At 44.2% G+C, this 19,534-nt stretch overlaps 1 protein-coding gene across 21 annotated transcripts in view; it reads right to left on the bottom strand.

Moving 5' to 3' along the window:
* Window positions 1-19,534, bottom strand: part of LCORL (ligand dependent nuclear receptor corepressor like) — a 182,265-nt gene that overhangs the window by 37,403 nt on the left and 125,328 nt on the right. For 20 of the 21 annotated variants that reach the window (XR_006281185.1, XM_043514084.1, XM_043514082.1 and 17 more), the window contains one exon: window positions 285-372. The exons of the other annotated variant lie outside the window; for it this stretch is intronic. Coding sequence is in view for 19 of the 20 variants with exons in the window: in XM_043514084.1 (XP_043370019.1) it covers window positions 285-372 (88 nt within the window). In the remaining variant the exon portion in view is untranslated. The remainder of the gene's footprint in view (window positions 1-284; window positions 373-19,534) is intronic. 21 annotated transcript variants of the gene reach the window in all.

The raw sequence follows: 19,534 nt of genomic DNA, 5'->3' as shown, positions 1-19,534 counted from the left end.
ATGTAATTAATTTCAGTTCATTTTTAGTAACATGAACTAAAGTTTGGTGATTGTTCTGATAACTTTTCTTTAACAGAAAGAAAAGAAAAAGACAATGAAACAAATGATATATACATAGACACACACTTATGAGTGAAACTCTTGAGGAAAGCAAAATATAAACTGAATTTGTGTGTCAGTATATACTGTACAAATATGTTATAAAAATAATCTGCCTTCATAGAAGAGATTTTTTTCAGTGTTTCCTTTTACATATATTAAAAAAATATTTAAATGCTGCTTACCCAGACACTGAATTTTCAGATGATGGATCATATGTTGACTCTTCCAGCCTTGCGCTTTTCTTTGTAGAGAGATCTAGCACTCCATCCCCTGTAATAAAATAATCATAATAATTTAAGAATTTAAGGATTTTTTTGGAATTCTGTTACTAAATTTTTATACACATAGCACAACTTTTTGATATATAACCTATGTTGTAATATTTCTGACATCTTGGTTCCATTAACAGTGTGAAATGTTGAGGAATTAACTTTTTGCAAAATTAATTTATAAAAGTTAAACAGGATTTTTTTTTAAAAAAGATGAATCAAAATAAAAAAAAAAGTGGGCCTATTGTCATATACAGGAATCAGAAGGCTTAAAAATAGATATTTATTAGGCCATAAAATGGAATTCTCATCCCTTGTTTCTTCCACAGATATACTCTAAGATTACACTTGCCATTTCAAACAGACCAATAAGCCATTAGTAATAATGGTTTGATATGTGGGTCATAAATCTGAATATACGTAGTTCAAGATCAAGTTCATATTAACAAATAGCAGATCCGTGATACACTATTAATACAAAGATCCAAAATGATGACGAGATCTGTGTGTTTGGGGGACGAGGTCAATAAAAGAACAAAAAGAAAAGGAGTACTTGTGGCACCTTACAGACTAACAAATTTATTTGAGAATAAGCTTTCGTGAGCTACAGCTCACTTCATCAGATGCTGCTACTCTGAAATGAAAGAACAGTTATTTATCCTACAGGAACTGTGTTTTTTCAAGATGTTGAAATCAGTGAGGATCGCAGTGTAGGTGCGCATGAGCCCTATGCATGCAAAACCCAATTCTTTTAGCTAGCAGTGTTTAATCGGAACTGCACATGTTCCCACACGAAGGCGCACAGGATGGGGAGACCGCCAACCCTCCCTCCGTTCCTTTTCATTTCAAAACCTGTGTTTGCCAAGAACTCCTGAAGTGGGGACGGAGGGTGGGTTGTAGCAGCCACATTGACTACAACATCTTGAAGAACCAGTTACGGTAAGTAATAGTTTGTTATTTTTCGAGTAAGTGTCAGCATGGACCCCACTGTAGGTGACCAGTAAGCAATATTTTCCTGAGATAGTGGGATTGAGGAGTCTCCGCAGATGAAACAGACAGATTGTAACATCACTCTTCTGAACTTGGTATCTGCCCTGGCTACCATGTCAAATGCATACCGTTTAACAAAGGGTGGTGGGTTACCTGCAAATCTGTAAGACTGGTGCATTTCTGAAGCAGGCCAATGATGATGTCTCCTGTATTTCAGTGGAGTTATGTCCTAATGTTTGGGGGGAAGGAGGGCATCTGGTAACAGATGGAAATGCACTGTCTATTTCTTTTGGAAAGTTTCTATGAAGAAATCACCAGGCCTTTCTATACACCCGAAACAACCACAAAGAGACAGTGAGAGCCAAAAGGGTTTAGTCCTGTCTTGGTAGTAAAGTAGAAGCTCTGGAGACATCCAAGGTGTGAAGTTTCTTTTCTCCTGCAGAAGAGAGAGGTTTTGGAAAGAAGACCAGTAAGGTAAGTGACTGATTCAGTTGATATTTTGAGATTACCTTGGGAATTAATTTAGGGTGTTGTCTCATTACTATATTGTCCCGGTAAAATACAGATGGTCCAGCTATAAGGACTTGGATCTCACAGACTTTGGGACAATGTGACAGCAACAAAGTATAATGTTTTGAAAGATAGAGGCTTGAAGGGAGTCACCAGGAGATACAGGAGAATCACACTGAGGTCCCAGGAAGCAGTCTGGTCTCTAAATGGAGGGTAGGCATGAAAAAGGTCCTTGATGAATCTTGACACTGCAGGGTGTAAGAAAAGTGAATGCAACTGAACTGGTGTATGATATGCTGATATTGCTAAGTGGACTCAGAGAGCTTAATGCAAGTCCTGATTGTTTCAAGAGCAGCATGTAGTCTAGGATCTTTGGAATCTGGGCTTCAACCACCTCAGGTTGTTTTGGACTGCCCATAAGAAAACTTCTTCCATTTTCAGAGCAGATACTTCTAGTGGAAACTTTCCTGATGTGGATAAGAACTGCCTGGAGCATTCTCTATCAGTAGTGCTCATCTGGCCAGCATCCATGCAGTCAGGTGTACTGACTGCAGGTCTGGATGTTCTGAGATATTGTGTTCACACAAAGAGGAAAAATGAATGGGAGATTGACTGGACATATGGAGTAGATCTGGCAGCCAAAACGGTCTTGGCCAGCATGAGGAGATCCTGATAGCAGTGGCTTTGTCCCATCTGATCTTTGATATTATTACGATAATCAGGGGGGTTAGTGATAAGGTGCAAAGGAGATCTTGACACCAGCAGAATAGAAAGACATCTGGTAGAGAGGCTAGGCTCACGCTACCTCTATAGTAGAAGGTGTTGCATTTGACATTCTCTGCGGTGGCAAACTGGTCTTTGGTCAGAACCCTCCCCCTCTCCCCCCAGGCTGGAATATCATATCTAGGATGAATTTCCAGTGACTACTGCTGGTTGGTTATCATGTCTCTGCTTAAGAAGACTTCAAGGTCATTGCTGACCCCTGGAAAGTGCAGGGCCAGTGGGAGCTCAGGGGGTTTACTCTGTGTTGGTGACACCATTCCCAGAACTCAATGGCTTCCAGGTAAAGTGGGATCTATCAAGTGCCTCCTTGTTTGTTGACATTGCGCATCACAGATGTACTGTCCATCAGGATTTGCTCTACAGAATTCTGTCGAACTGACAAGCATGCTATACAGGCCAATCTGATGGCTCTCAGCCCTAGGAGGTTCACATGCACTTTCTTGCAATTGAGGTGATTCAGGTGGTCCCCCAACCTCTCACTTTTGCATCCATATTAAGTATAGTTTGCGCAGGAAGGAGTTGAGAAACATACCCTTATCTCACATTCAGGGGGGTCATCAGGTGAGTTCTCACAGGACTGAAGTGTTACAGTGGCCAATCTGTTCATATTGTTTTTGGCTGGGGAATGCACTGTTCTTTGATGGTATTGTAGTGACCTCAAGCAATGTATGGCAAGCAGCATCATGTATGTACATAACATATGACCTAGTAATCCCATGCAACCATGAACCATCGTAGATGGTCTTGACCTTATTTCATGTATGATTGATCAAAGGGAACAGAATCCGTCCACCAGCAGATATGATCATACTGACAGAGTCAAACAGGGTCTCCTATGAAGCCTATCATCTGGAATAGAGTGAGAGATGACTTTTTGTAGTTCACCATTAGCCCTGAGACAACAGGTGAGGATTCAAGCTACAGTTATCTTGGTCACGTCATGAGGCTTGTCCTTGATCAGCCAGTTGTCCAGGTACAGGTAGATGTTTCCTTAAATGTGCCACTACCACTGTCAGGCACTCAGTGAATACTCTTGGAGCAGTGGAGAGTATGAAGGATAGCACCTTGTTCTGGTAACTATTGAATCCTAATGTTAATCTAAGGTACTTTCTGTGGGCAATATGCAAATTAACAAGTTAAAAGCCATGAACCAGTCTTGATCTTGGTGCAATAGAATGATGGAAGCAAGTGTTACAATCCTGAATCTGAGGCATCAAACACATTTGTTGAGCCTCCTCAGGTCTACAACAAGACGAAGGCCACCTTTTTTCTCTCAAATGAGGAAATACCAGGAGTAGAAGCCTCTTTCCCTGTACTCCTACGGCACCTCTCCTATGGCATCTGGACAGGGCAATGAGGCCATTTCTGTTTGTAAAAGGTTTCACGAGAAAGGTCCCTGAAGATGGATGAGGAAGGGGGGTTATGGTGGAAAGGGAAAGAAACTGGATGGTATGGCCACAGGTGACAATATCCAGCTCACACTTATTGGTGGTAATGTCTGATCATGCCTGATGGAAAGAGGCAAGGAGACTTCCAAAAGAAGCACTCTGAGCTGCAGTGCAGCTCTCAACTGAGTGGTCAAATTTGCTGGTGCGTGCACGGAGCACTGCATGGCTGGAGTGGAGGAAGGCGAGGTTACGTATCTTATAGTAACCGGAGATTCTTTGAGATGTGTGGTCCCTATCTGTATCCACTGTGGGATATGCATGCTCTCCATGCGCCCAGAGTTGGAGAATTCCGAAAGCAGTGTCCGCTGGCCCGTGCATATACCCTTGGTCTCCTGGTGCATCCTACTGAGAAGATAAATGGAGAGGTAGGCCGACTGCATCTCCAGTTTCTTCTCTACTGAAATTCAAGTAAGGTCCTAAGCGTAGGGAAAGAAGGGTGGGTAGTGGATACAGACCACACATCTGAAAGAACCTCCAGTTACTATAAGGTTAGAAACAACTCTCCTGTTCTTCAAGTGCTGGTCCTGGTGTGCTCCATTATGGGTAACTAACAAGCAGTACTCAAGAAGGCAGGTGGCAGAGCCATTTGAAGCTGTCCCAAAGGATGTCGGGGCGGAGTCCTGTACTATAGCATAATGTCTCATGAATATATGGATGGAAGTCCACATCGCTGCTTTACAAATGTCGACCAGAGGCACTTCCTGAAGCGATGCTATAGACATCACTTGTACTCTTGGTAGAATTCTCACTCTCTATCGGGGAGGAATGTGAGACGAATTGATTCTTACTCTATCAATTAAGAGCCACTTACTTACAGATCCTCTGAGAGGAGATATCTTGATCTCAGACTCTTTCTGCTACACCAATAAAGAGTCCAGGAGATTTTCTAAATCACTTGTGTCCTTTGTAGACAAAAGGCAAGAGCATATTGTACATCAAGGGAATGACACCACCTCTATTCACGATGTACGTGGTTTTAGAAAAAATGCAGTTAAGTAGATTGGTTGGTTTATGTGAAACTCTGAAATCAACTTGGGAATGAATTTACGATGTAGCCATAAATAAACGTTTTGCTTATGGTATACAGTGTATGGCGGATCTGCCACTAGGGCTCCCACCTCACCTACTCTGCTAGTGGAGGCGGTGGTCCCAAGGAATGCAACTTTCATAGATAGGTGAGACATGGAACATGAAGCTAATGGCTCAAACGGAGGCTTAGTCAGAGCTGACAGATTCAAGTCCCAATGAGGGGGAGGGTTCCTTACTAGTGGAAAGGTTCTAATTAGGCTCTTAAGAATCTGATAGTCAACAGCTGAGTGAAAACCAAATAACCATCTGCTGGAGGATGGCATACTGTCATGGCCAGGTCATGGGCAGCCAGATCTAGTAGTCAGAGCCAGAGTCCACAATCACAAGACAAGCGTCAGGAGTCAACTGGGTCAGGATACGGGGAAGTCAGAAGCAGGAGACAAACTGGAGATCAGAATCACAAGTTGGATGCCAGGAGTCATGCCGGGTCAGGATGTCAGGAATTCAAGCTAGGGGAACGGAAGCAGGAAGCACAAGTCGCACACAGTCCAGAAAAGCATGGAGCCCAGTTGTTTAGACAGCTTCCTGTTTTTGCTGCTGCCATAAGTAGGGCCAGTCAGGTGCTCTGAGACTCAACCAATAGCAATGCATGGGAGGAGGTTCAACCTCGGGCAGGATTTTGTGGGTCCTATATAATCAGCATTAGCAGGCTGCTAGGTGGAGGGCTGGAGCTGGCTGCCGCTGTAAACCCTGGTAACCAATTTCAAGACCTGTGGGTTCTGATATCAACCCTAACCCTAGGGATGCTCTCCAGGAGATGTGGGCCTAGGTTTCTCAGGGTGGCTCCTAGGGAAGACTCGAATCAGGGTGAAAGCATGAACATTTTCTGCAGGCTCCCAAGTGTGAGCTTCTGGGCCATAACCTTCCCAATCCATCAGGTACCATGATTTTCCCCATTTGATCTGAGTCGTCGAGGACTTCATGAACAATATATTCTTCCTGATCTTGTACTTGTACTGGTAGGGTGGTGATAGTGAGCTCAGAGAAAATGTATTCTCTGAGAAGTGAGATGTGGAACACAAGGTGAACTTCAAGGGATCAAAGAAGCTTGAAGGTGACCACGTTGATTGGCCAAATGCGTTATGGGCTGTGGCTTGTGGATGCACCGTCTGCATTACTGTCTGAGAACTCTACATATAACAGTGAAAACCAGTCATCCTAGTGATGGCTCATGTAGCATTTTAATTATTGTTCAAGGATCTGGTTGTTTCTTTCCATTTGACTGGGGATATTACGCACAGGACTGGTGCACATGGATTCCTAAAAAAATTAGGGCCTCGTGCCAGAAGTGGGTAGGGGTAGTAAATTGTAGTCACCAGTGAGAGGTGATTATGATCTGAAAGGCCATGAAGACGGATTACATTGTTTATCCAGAGCCAGGCGATTCCTTCCACCAATGGTAAGCCTGTGCAGGGAATAAAGTGCGCCATCTTAGGAAAGCAATCTACCGCTCTCAGGATGGTCGTGAAACCACTGGATTCTGATAGTTCCATATCAAAGTGAAAGGAAATGGCTTTCCACGCCCAAGATGGGGTATCCAGAGGTTGGAGGGGATTGCAGGGTTTCTGGCTAGGGATCTTCGAGTGGAGTGGGAAGGAAACTTAAAGGTCTTTATTGTGAGGCACATTTGGGGCTACCAGAAGAAATGGGATGTTGATCATTGAGTTTTATATCACTCTAAGTGTCCTACAAAAGTGGAGTCATGGCATAGTTGAAGAAACACCACGCTTGCAAGTCCTTGGGGAAAACACAGATACTGTCCCTCACAAATATGATCCCTTCCTGGGTATCGTGAGGTTCTTGGTTGACAAGGGCTAACTCACCAGGTGGAATTCCAGAGACAGAAGCGAAGTGGATGAGTATGAGTCGGTCCTAGCAGTGAGCTGCATTAAGAAAGTTATGAGACTTGAGAATGTGGGCTGGTTCCAAACTGGGCCTCATATGTCAAAGCCATCTCTCTGAGACAAGGCATCAGCCTTGTCATTTCTGGTTCCTGGGCAGTAGGTCAAGGTAAAATTGAACAGGGACAAGAACTGTGGGATATGCATGCTCACTGGCTCAATGGACCTGTTGTTGGTGCAGGGCCTTGGCCCTGTGCAGGTACTACAGGTTCTTGTGGTCATAAACACTTGGACTGGATGATGGGCCCATTCCAAGTAATGTTGCCACTCTTTGAAGGCAGCCTTAACTGTCTGGAGCATCTTGTCCAAGATCTCAGTTTCTCTCAGCAAATGTAAGCTTCCTTGAGTAGTAGGTGATGGGATGCAGTGTTTGCTTGAGTTTATGCCTTTGGGAGAGGAGTTACCTGATCACTGTTCTACAGATGTCAGTTTTCACAATGAAAACTTGTGCCATGCTGGAGTGGGCCAATACTGGAGTAGTGATGAAGGAAAGTTTCAATTGCTCAAATGTGTGCTGGGCTTCTGGTGACCAACAGAACTTGGCATTTTCTCAGAGTAGGGCAGTGAAGTTTATTTTGAAAAATTTGAAATGATCCTCCAGTAGAAGTTCACAAAGCCTAAAAGACCTTGTTGGTCATGAACATTATAGGGGCCTGCCTAGTTGTGGATAGCCTGGACCTTGCAAAAATCCAACCAGATGAAACCCACGAACTCAGTTGAGGTCTGATCAAATGCACGTCTCTCGTTTAGCGTAAAGAACATGTGCTGTAGTCTCTCCAGGACAGTGGGGACATGAGTTGTGTGTTTGTCTAGATCATCTGAGAAGATTAATATATCATCTAAGTACACTATCACAAACTGTTCCAGTAGGTCTTAAAGCACATTGTTAATGAAGTGCTGGATTGTTGCTGGGGCATTAGTCAGTCTGAATGGCATAACTAAATATTCAAAGTGGCCATAGCAGATCCAAAAGGCAGTCCCCATCTCTGATACGGATGAGATTGTAAGCTCCCCAGAGATCCAGTTTTGTGAATATGCAGATAGCAGATGTGTTGGACTGTGTGGGGGCTATCAGGAATAGCAGGTAATGTTTCCAAATTATCTGTTTTAGGCTAGGTAATCGACACAGAGGTGGAGGCTGTCATTCTTTATTAAAAGGATTTGCAGATGAACCCCCAGGCCAGATTCTCTTGGAGATTCTCACAATGCTGCCCGTTTAGGCTATGACACCGCATATATCCGCCCAAACAGCAGCTTTGCCCCGGCCCCTGGCTGAAATTCTGTCGGGCAGTCGCAGTCTGCCTCATATATGGGGAGGTTTTCTGCATTCTTCTTCTCAAAAGACATCAGTGTATTCATGGTACTTGGGGGGAGGAGAAGAAGGGGAAGTTCCAGAGTTCCTCCAGTGGGTGTTTCAATGTGGACAACTACACCTATTGGAGTCTTCTGGGGTGTGGGTGCAATGTCTGCTAGTCCATGGCCATGCTGGCAGCAGAATTCCAATGGGAAGATAACTTTCTGTTCTTATCAGTGAATGAGGAGGTCATGAAAGGTCATGCCAAGGATCAGGGGAAAAAATGCAGGGAATAAATCACACCAAATTGTATTATTTCTCTGGCATCCAGGGGGACGGTCTCCTCCAAAACTCTATCTGAAGATAGTGGAGAGCTGTCAACCATTTCAATTGGTTGGGTATGGCCTTGCGTAGCAGGGGAATCTATAGGGCTGAGCTGCAGCTATGAAATTGTCTGCTGCTCCTGAATCAATGAGGGTCTGTTGGAGGGGAATCTGTCGGGGATCCCGTAGGATGTGAAGCTGAATACACACCTGCAAATGAGAAGCCCATGGATGGGGCTTAGGGTGCATATCAGTGAGGACGAGGGCATGGGGATATTCTCTTCATTCAAGGTGCAGGCCAGTTCCCTCCACCAGGCCTGGGTCAGCTTGTTTTTCCAAGCTCTTCGGTGTTCATACTGGGTAGAATGAGATGGCATGGTCAGGTTCACCACAGCAGAAGCACAGGTTACACTGATGGTGCCGTTCCTTTTCTTTATGTGAGAGTCGCCAATAAATCAGATTGGCATGCATGCATGAGCAACACAGAAGCTGGGGTCGTGGTTCACGGTAAGGGAGTTGCAGGCAACCTCCTTTCTTATCCCTTTGTTTTCGCAGCTGATTACCTATGCAGATAGTGAGGTCCATACAAAAAAACCTCTTGGTGTCTCTACATGGGGCCAGTGCGTTTTTATTTTTTCCCATAACCCCATTGGAACTGATACAGCTGCTTTGTTCCACTCTGTATCCATTCTGATGCAACAAAAGTGCGCTGCCCAGGAGGCCACTGGTTCTTGCCCCTGCTGGAGTCCCCTCAGGGTGACTGCACTAGGTGTAGGTCATCGAAGATGGCTGACACTGATTGGAAAAAAGCATCCCAGTCCGACAGCACAAGGCTATGGCCTTCCAGGAAGAGGGAGGGCCAGTCTAAAACATCTCGTCAGCAGGCAGGTTACCAGGGCCACTTTGGCCTGATCAGAGCCATAGACTTGGGGATGCATCAGAAACAGAAGGTGACACTGGTTCATGAAGCGCTGGAACTACTGGCAGTTCCCATTAAGCCACTGGAGCAAGGGTAGTGGAGCCCCCTGTTTAGGGCAAAGCACTGCACGCTGGGTTCACAGCACAGTATTCTCAGTGCTGACCTGCCTCACTTGTAGCCGCTGGTTGTCCAAGATCAGCTGTGCAACTTGGGCCTGTAGTGCTTGATTATCCGTAAGGCTACGTTTTAGTCAAGGGTGTTTTTAGTCAAAGTCATGGACAGCTTGGGGCAGTAAATAAAAATTCACGGCCCGTGATCTGTCCATGAATTTTACTATATACCCCTAACTAAAACTTGGGCTGGGGACCATGGGTGCTCCGGGGTGCGGGCTAAGGACACCGCAGAGTGGTGGCCCGGGACCTCCGCTGGTGCTGGGGGGGGGAACACAACAGGAAGTCAGGTGGCAGCACATGACCTTGGACCCTCACTGGTGCTGGGAAGGAGGAAGGGACTGGTGGCAGCACACAAGCCAGGACCCCCGCTGGTGCTGGGAGGGAGAGAGAAGGGCCGAGTGGCAGCGTGCAACCCGGGACCCCTGCTGGTCCAGGGGAGGGAGGGTTGGCGGGACTGACTGGCTCCCTACCTGGCATGTCCCCCGTAGCTCTTAGGGGGACAGGTGGCTAGGGGGGCTCTGTGTGCTGCTCATGCCAAAAGCGCTCGCTATGCAGCTCCCATTGGCCAGGAACCGCAGCCAATGGGAGCTGCAGGAGCAGCGCATGCGAATACAGGCAGCACATGGAGCCCCACCTGGCTGCCCCTCCCCCTAGGAGCCTCCCTCCTCTCCCAAGTAAGCGCCGTCATGCACCCCAACCCACTGCCCAGTCCTGAGCCACCTCCCACACACCCAAACTGCTGCCGCCGGCTCAGGCAGCCCCTAAGCCAGCACCAGCTGCTGCAGAAATCATAAAGGTCATGGAATCCATGACCTCAGTGACAGAAACACAGCCTTAATTATCCACCTGGAGGTGGAAGGCCCATTCAGGCAAGTCCAATGCTTCTAGGGGCTGCAGTGGTGCATCTGGGTCCATACTTCTCACATCAGGCTCAGTCCCTCAGGGTAACTGTAATCTGAACAAATTGTTATGGTTGGGTCATGGGCAGCCAGAGTCCATGATCACAAGACAGGAGTCTGCTGGGCCAGGATACTAGGAGGTCAGAAGCAGAAGACAAACTGGAGACCAGAACCACAAGTCAGGAACCAAAGTCAGGTCAGGATACCAGGTGGACAGAGGCAGGAGACAAACTGAACATCAGAAACACAAATCAGATGCCAGGAGTCATGCTAGGTTAGGATTCCAGGAAAATCAAGCCGGGGGAACAGGAGCAGGAAGCACAAAGCACACAGTCCAAAACAGGGTAAAGCCCAGTTGTTCAGATAACTTCCAGTTCCTGCTGCTGGCTTAAGTAGGGCCTGCAGGTCAATCAGCTTCTCTGGGACTCCACCAATAAGACTGCAGGGGCAGAGCTCAAACTGGGGCTAGGCTTCGTAAGTCATAAGTAAGTGAGCATCAGTGGCTGCTAGGTGGAGGGTTGTAGCTGTTCCTATAAATCCTGTGGATCTAGGTTTGAGACGCATGGGTCATGACACATACACTGATTGCTCCCAGTGGACTTGTACAGAACTACAGGAACGGTCAGCCTTTTTGAGAGAAACTAGTCCAAAATGGAAGGAATAACCACTGACTGACATCCCCAGATGGAGAAATGTTTCCACTTGGCTGAATAGGACTCCTAGTGGAGTTTCTTTCTATTGTTATTAAGCATGGTTTGTACAGCTTTTGAGCAGGAAAGTATTAGTGTTGATGCCCATCCAAAAACCAAGCTGTGAGATGAAGCTCTCGGGGTTGGAATGCTTGATCCTGCCTCTCTCCTGGGTCAAGAGATTTGAAAACTATTACATTCTGATCAGAGAACAGGATGACAGCTGTAGAAGGTTTGGTAACCAAAACTGTCTGGTCCAATGGGGGGCAATGAGGATGACATGTGCCCTTTCTTGACAAATTTTCTTCAAGACTCCAGGAAGGAGTGGTAAAGGAGGAAAGGCATAGTTCAGATGATTTGGTTAGAGAAGACGGAGGACATCATCTTGAGAGTGTAGCCTTTGAGCACCTTTGGAGCAACGTGTGTTGAATTTCTTGTTCATTTGAGAGGTGAACAGATCCCAGGTGGGAATCCCCCACTGAGCAAAAATGTTTACTACTGACTCACGCAATTCCCACTCGTGATCAGATGGCCAAATGCCTACTGAGGGCATCCACCAGCACGTTCTGTGGCCCTGGAAGGTAACCTGCCAAAAATGTGATTTGATTCTTGATACATCAACTCCATAGGCTGAGTGCTTCTATGCAGAGGGGAATTGATCTCAGACCTATGTGTTTGTTGATGTAAAAGATGGTTGTCATATTGTCTGACATTATCAGAACATGGTTGGACCACGGGAATTGTAGAAAAACTTTGCAAGTTTCTCAAACTACCTGGAATTCCAGAAGGCTGATGTGCAGACGGCTTCTCAAGGTGTCCAAGTGCCCTGAGTGATATGGTTGTCAGTGTGCGCTCCCCCCAGCCTAAGTGAGACACATCTGTAATGATCATCTTATCTGGTGAGGATGGTAGGAAGCAGATGCTCACGCACACCTGATGACGATCTTTCCACCATATTTGAGATGCTGTTACTCTGGAAGGATCTTTTACCATGGTGTTCATGTTATGTTTGGTTGGTGAATACACAGTGTGGAGCCACATCTGAAGCCAAGGTAGGCAAATGCAGTAATGTAAGTACATGAAGCCATGTGCCCCAGGAGGGCAAGACAAGTTTTGATTGAAGCTCGAGGGTTGCGTAAAACTTAATAAATCAATCAGGTCTCTCATAGTGTAAAATCTGTCCTTTGGCAGATAAGCTCTTGCTCTGACTGAATCTAGGGTAGCCCCTATGAAGTCTACAGTCTGCCTCAAAATGAGAATAGACCTTTGCAAATTGCTTTGACTCCTAGAGAAGAAAGTAGTTGAAGCATTAATGAGGTCAACTTGTGGGCTTCCTCACAAGTGCTGGCAACAAGAAGCTAATTGTCAAGGGAAGAAAATGAAACTGATCCATCTGAAATGAGCTGCTACTGCCAGGAAGATTTTTGGTAAGGACTCTGGGGGCAGTGGGAAGGTCAAATGGGAGTGCTCTGTATTGGAAGTGGTCAGGGCCGACTATGAATCTGAGAAAATGTCTGTGTAGGGTGAATATCCACATGAAAGCAAGCAGACTTCATATTGACTGCTGTAAACCATGTGTCTTTTTCCAGGGATGGGATTACAGATGGCAGAGTGATCATACAAAACTTCAGGTTGTGGATCAATCTGTTGACTTTGCAAAGATCGAGGATAGGTCTCCAGACTCGCTTTTTTTTTTTTTTTTTTTTTTGAAGATTAGGAAGTATGTAGAGTAAAAACCTTTCCTTTGGTGTTGGACAGGTACATGTTCTATTGCTCCCCATTGGAGGAGGGACTCCACTTCCTGTCTGAGAATCTGCTCATGAGAATGGAAATTTTGAAGGAGATACAGAAGTAAATTTGCTCTCATTGCTATATTAGATGACATCTAAAACCCACTTGTCCATTGTAGAGGCACTTCAGTTGTGGAAATAGAGTGCTAAAGGACTCCCAAATGGTATGCAAGGATTGGGTAGTGGTGGTATTGTTAATGGTCTACATCTCTCAAACTCCTGTCAAAAATATCTTTTCACTAGGATTGACATGATACAGTAGGGAAATGATACAGAGTACTCTGCCTTTTACGAGGAGGGTCATAAGATAATTGGAAATAAAACTGTTGAGATCCTAGTCTAGGTCTGTAAGATTGCCTGCAATATTTCCTTTTCAGGGCAGATGTATATATTCCCAGGGAGCAGAGGATGACTCTAGAGTTCTTTACAGTGTGCAAAGACTCAACTGTCATTTCATTGATAAGGTGGGCTTCATCAAAGAACAGGTCCTCCATCCCGAGGTGCATAACCAACCTCACAGCACATTATGATGGCTATTGCCATCAACCAGGATGATGTGTCTGCTGCATCAACTGCTGATCCAAGTGCAGTTCTGGCCACTAGCTTTCCTTCATCAGTAAGAGCCTGGAAATGAGTTCTGTCTTGTGCTAGCTTGTCTACAAAATCCATACATTTTCAGTAGTAGAGATAGGCCTACTTAGCCAACAGCGCTTGTAAGTTCGCTGCACAAACCTTAAGGCTAATAGATGTGAACACTTTTATTCCCAATAAGTCTAAACATTTAGCCTCCTTGTAGATTTAATGTGTTGCTGCCTAGATCTCTCCATGGCCACCTGGACCAACAAAAAGTTCAGTGTCATGTGGGTAAAAGGAATTGTACTCTCCTGGATGGGATAAAATATGGTTACAGACTAAGCTTTGTTGTCTGGAAGTGCTATACGGGATACCATATTTTCCAACATGTTGCATCTGGAGAAGTTGTAGAGGTCCCCAAGGCAAGGGGAGTACCAGCTGGCCTAAGATGAGTGTCAGAGGGGAAGCTGATACTAGGAAGCTCTGGATCTCCTGTGTGAACTAACAGATTTCAGAGGAGGAGATGGTGGCTGTTGTGGTGGCTCAGATTCTGCCAAACAAAAGAAAGGGTCTGGATCCACCAGCACTGCACATAGTTCCAATGGAGGAAAAACACAACTGGAGGGGGAAGATACATTTCTATACAAGGTAACAAGGTGTACCTCATTTTATGCCTTAGCCAGTGTGTAGGAACAAAATCACTAGCAACTGGTCCATGCTTCCACTTCTTCCTTTTTGATGTTCAGGTAGTTAAAGAGCTACTAATAGAACCATATTGGCCTCTTACTATTTCTTCTGATCTTTACTTTGCTTTGGGATAGTTTGAATTTGTGCTTTTAATATTGTTCTCAGTATGTTTTTCCTTTCATCATACAGTGGCTAGGATGTGTCACAGAGTTCAGGCTGGGTCTAGAAATCCCTCATCTGCAGCTGATGAGATGTTGAATATTTAGAGATTTTTTTGGATTTTTTTTTATAGGACTGAAGTCTTGATTTCCAGTGTGTCTGCATTAAGTACCAGGAGCTCTGGAAACACCTTGAAATCATCCTACATTAGTATCGGTGCTGAGGTGACCATCGTGTTGGGCAATGAGGAGCAAAGGTCTTTCGGTGGATTACATCAGGCTCTGATAGATTTGCATCTCTGTGTCTCGCTCCTCCTACGACTCCGACATCTGCCATTTTGCCAGTAAGGCTAAAAGAGAGGGGGATCTTTTCTCTTGAGATGTAGGTAAGCAGCTCCTTGAGGCTTTGGAAGGCAGACCCCAAGTAATCCCAGAAGGGCCCAGGAGGCATCCCATATGAATACAGGTGACAGACACGTTGTTAACTGGACCAATGCCAGTGTTGCAGTGGCTGAGCTGCAAAGAAGTCTTCTGGTTTTCCAGCACTAATGCTCAGGGATCATACGGGGCACTACTTCCTACTCAGTGCTGAGGAGGAGTACCCTGACCACAATGGTCAGTATATCTTCTCCTAAGGCACTGCCAGTAATATGGCACCGTTGGTGCTTGAGTTTTTATTGGTACTGGTGGATATCTCGGTGCCAATGACAGTTCCAGTGTCCACAATTTTTCCCCCGGTTGTGGAAACTGGTAGTGGGGTGATAGAGTCTGCTGCACCACAGTCTACTCCTTTTCACTTGTCTTCAGTGCCATACACATTTTGGAGGATTTATCCTGTGATGGTTTACTGTCTCTCTCTCTCTCTCTCTCTCTCTCTCTCTCTGTGTCTGTATGTGAGAGCACACGGAGATCTTCCTAGAGCTCCTGCCTCAGTGTTCGGGGCAGCGTCTTTCAATGGCCTGCTTTCACATCTCTGGCACCACCTTCAAGGTGGACAGCCTCAATGGTTCTAGTGCCATGGTCAGTGCCAACTTCTCTGATGAAGTCTTGAGTGCCAACTGCCTGCTTGATGGAGCACTGAGGATCCAGATTTGACTGGTATTGTGGTTTTCAAGTCCATATCTATTGGGTCCAATCCCACTCTCATAGATTGTTCTAAGAGATGGTGCCTGAGTCTTGCATTCCATGATTTTCAGGTTCTGGTGCAGAATGAAAGGCAAACTGAGCACCTGCTTCAGACATGGGATTTGCCGAGATAGAAAAGGCATCTGTGCCAATCTTAGAGCAGAATTAGTCCATCCCAGGATGAGCAAGACTTAAAGCCTGTGGGTTTTGATTCCAGCATCTTGGGATCCTTGTACAAGGGTGCCTTGCTGTGGGTGGTGAGTGGTCAACGAATTTTGAACCCATTGAGGACTAGTCAGTCCAAGATGCTATAAGAACATTGTTCTATAGCTTTCCAGAAATTTAGGTGAAGATTGCTGACAACTCTAGTGTGAATTGAAAGGATACCGATAGGTTCCATCTCTCTGCCAATGGCAGTAAAAGGGAACTGAGGGAGGTTCATAGCTGCCACACCCTTTATGCTTTAATGTGGCAGCAAAAGACAGCAGAAGACTCATGCACCACCCCAAATACACACTGCTAGCTAAAAGAATCTGGTCCTTGTACACATGCACACCTACAATATTGGGATCCACACCAATACATATGGACAACAGATTTATTTATTTATTGGTCCTTCTCCAAATCTTCTCCATGAAAAGTTTAACTGTATTGGTTGGATGGGTAGGGAGAAATTTGAATGTGATTGCACGACTATTCTAGTAAAGTGAATATCAAATATATACTCTATGTATCACAACTTGACTTCCAAAGTTCCCTGGGCTATACACTGTGCATCACTATACAAAATATTACATGTCTAAAAATAAAACAATGTAACAAGTAAACTACTTATAAATAAAACCACTCCTAATAATTAAAATTAAATACCTTGGAGGGGACACAACACTAAAGGAAAAGGTAAAACACGGACAAGAGTTGGGGTGGGTAAGAATGTATTCAGGGCCTACACCAACTAAGGGCTTTAAAAACAACTGTCAGGTAAATCTGTCAATTTGAAGGCACCTAATGTAAAGAGCACAGGGCAGACATAATGGGTAAAATCAGGGCTCCACTGAAGTCAATGGCTAAACTCCCATCCTCAGAGTTATAGATTAGGAAAATCCTGAATTTTGGAATATGGAGTTTAAAAGTTGATAATCTCCATAACATTTCTTCCTCTTTTTAAACTTTTTGCTCAGTCTTTTTCTCAGTCTTATAATGAACTACTTTAATGTATTTAATTTAATTTCTATCATAATTATTGCCTTTCCTCACCTCCTTTCATTTAACCTTTGCTACCACTTTTTGTCAGGGCTATTTCTACTCAGCTAAATCAATGTTAAGTTTGTATGGTTAAACATTAAAAATATCTAGATATATCAAAATTACGGTTGTACAAGCAAACTTAACTCTGTCCTTTTCCCTTTATAATAGTCAATCAATCACATACCATTTGTAGCCTTTTATATTTAAACTGAATTTAGTGATTTTGTGTTCAAACTACAATAGGTTCAGCTCCTGTTGCTAGTTTCAAGCTTGACAAAATGATGCTTTTCTCAAATTTGGAGACTCCAGGAACAGGAGGTAGTGACCTCAGACACAATCACAAATATAAGTCCTATCTGTACTACAAGTTTTATTAAAGCAATAAGTAAAGTTACAATTACCATCGCATATATAAATCCTACAAAAACCCATGCAATGACGAATACTGAAGTCATACTCACAACCGCAAAAATATTCTAAGCTCTCATGTACCTCTCATCAAATGATCATAAGAAAGGCCCAAAGATCCATCTAGGCCAGTATCCTGTATTCAGACAGTAGCCAATGACAGGTGTCCCAGAGGGAATGAACAGAACAGGTAATCATCAAGTGATCCATCCTCTGTCGCCCATTCACAGCTTCTGGCAAACAGAGCCTAGGGACACCATCTCTGCCCATCCTGGCTAATAGTGATTAAGAGACCTATCCTCCATGAATTTATGTATTTCTTTTTTTTAACCGTGTTATAGACTTGGCCTTCAGAACATCCTCTGGCAAAGAGTTCCACAGGTTGACTGTGAGTTGGGTGAAAAAATACTTCCTTTTTTTTTGTTTTAAACCTGCTGCCTATTAATTTCATTTGGTGACCCTAGTTCTTGTGTTATGTAAAGTAGTAAATAAATTCCTTTTTTTTTTTACTTTCTCCACACCAGTAATGATTTTATAGACCTTTATCATATCTCACCTTGCTGTTGTCTCTTTTCCAAGCTGAAAAGTCCAAGTCTTATTAATCTCTCCTCATGTGGCAGCCATTCCATACCCTTATTCATTTTTGTTGACCTTTTCTGAACCTTTTCCAATTCCAATATATCTTTTTTGAGATGGGGCAACCACATCTGCACGCAGTATTCAAGATGTGGGTGTACCATGGATTTATATAGAAGCAACATGATATTTTCTGTCTTATCTATTCCCTTCTTTATGTTTCTCAACACTGTTTGCTTTTTTGACTGCCACAGCACATTGAGTGGATGTTTTCAAAGAACCGTCCACAATGACTCCAAGATCTCTTTCTTGAGTGGTAACAGCTAATTTGGACCCCATTATTTTATATATATAGTTGGGATTGTGTTTTCCAATGTGCATTACTTTGCATTTATCAACATTGAATTTCATCTGCCTTTTTGTTACCCAGTTTTGTGAGATCCTTTTGTAGCTCTTTGCAGTCTCCTTGGGACTTAACTATCTTGAGTAGATTTCCATCATCTACAAATTTTGCCACCACACTGTTTATCCCTTTTTCCAGATCATTTATGAATAGTTTGAACCGAACTGGTCCCAACACAGAACCCTGAGGGACACCACTATTCACCTCTCTTCATTCTGAAAACTGACCATTTATTCCTACCTTTATTTCTTATCTTTAACCAGTTACTAATCCATGAGAAGACCTTCCCTCTTATCCCATGACAGCTTACTTTGCTTAAGAGCCTTTGATGAGAGACCTTGTCAAAGGCTTTCTGAAAATCTAAATACACTATATCTACTGGATCTCCCTTATCCACATGCTTGTTGACCCCTCAACGAATTCTAGCATATCTTGTGAGCTCTCCTAAGCAGGGACAGTTTTTTACATGTCTGTATGGTGACTAGCACAATGGAGCCATGCTCCTTAATTGGGGCTCCTAGGCAACATCACAAAACAAAATAATAAAAATGACTACTAAGAGAACATTGGACCAAGTCACTGAAAAAGAATCTACCTAGTAAGACAAAGGATTCTGGCATCTGGAGTAAACCTTTAGATAAGTATGCACTGGAGATGTGCAGATGTTCATGATTACCAAGTACAGCAGAAGAGACAGAAATAGAACGTGGACCCAGGGAATCACTGTGAGACTGGTTTTAAGAGGGCAAGTAGCCCATCCTCTGGAGGAAGAAAACTCTGCTGAAGAGCTTGGAATACCTAGCCAGATAAAGTTGTCTTTTAATAGACAATGCAGCAAGACCAGTTCTGTTCCATGTGAAAAAGAACTCCCATGTGCACGACATTCTGAATGGAATAAAGGAGATTCTGACAGGGTTCAGAAGACCTAAGGTTTGGAAAAAGACAAGAGTATGGGAAACACTTAATTACATCTTCAAAGAGAATTACCCTGAATTAGACAGTCATCAAGATGCAATCACTGGACTCTCCATACTTCTGGAGATGGGCTTTGAATAACATGTGGCCAAAGACAGGCCAAGGTAGGGGTGTGAAGCGAAGAGCCTACGACTGGAAACACAGGCTCCTGAAGAACAACTGCTGTGTACAGTTGGTAGTTGAGTGGCTGTCAAAGCACAGA

Source organism: Dermochelys coriacea, chromosome 4, assembly GCF_009764565.3.
Source record: "Dermochelys coriacea isolate rDerCor1 chromosome 4, rDerCor1.pri.v4, whole genome shotgun sequence".
NCBI lineage: Eukaryota > Metazoa > Chordata > Testudines > Dermochelyidae > Dermochelys > Dermochelys coriacea.
The sequence above is the reverse complement of the archived record's forward strand: the minus strand, read 5'-3'. Positions and strand labels throughout refer to the sequence as shown.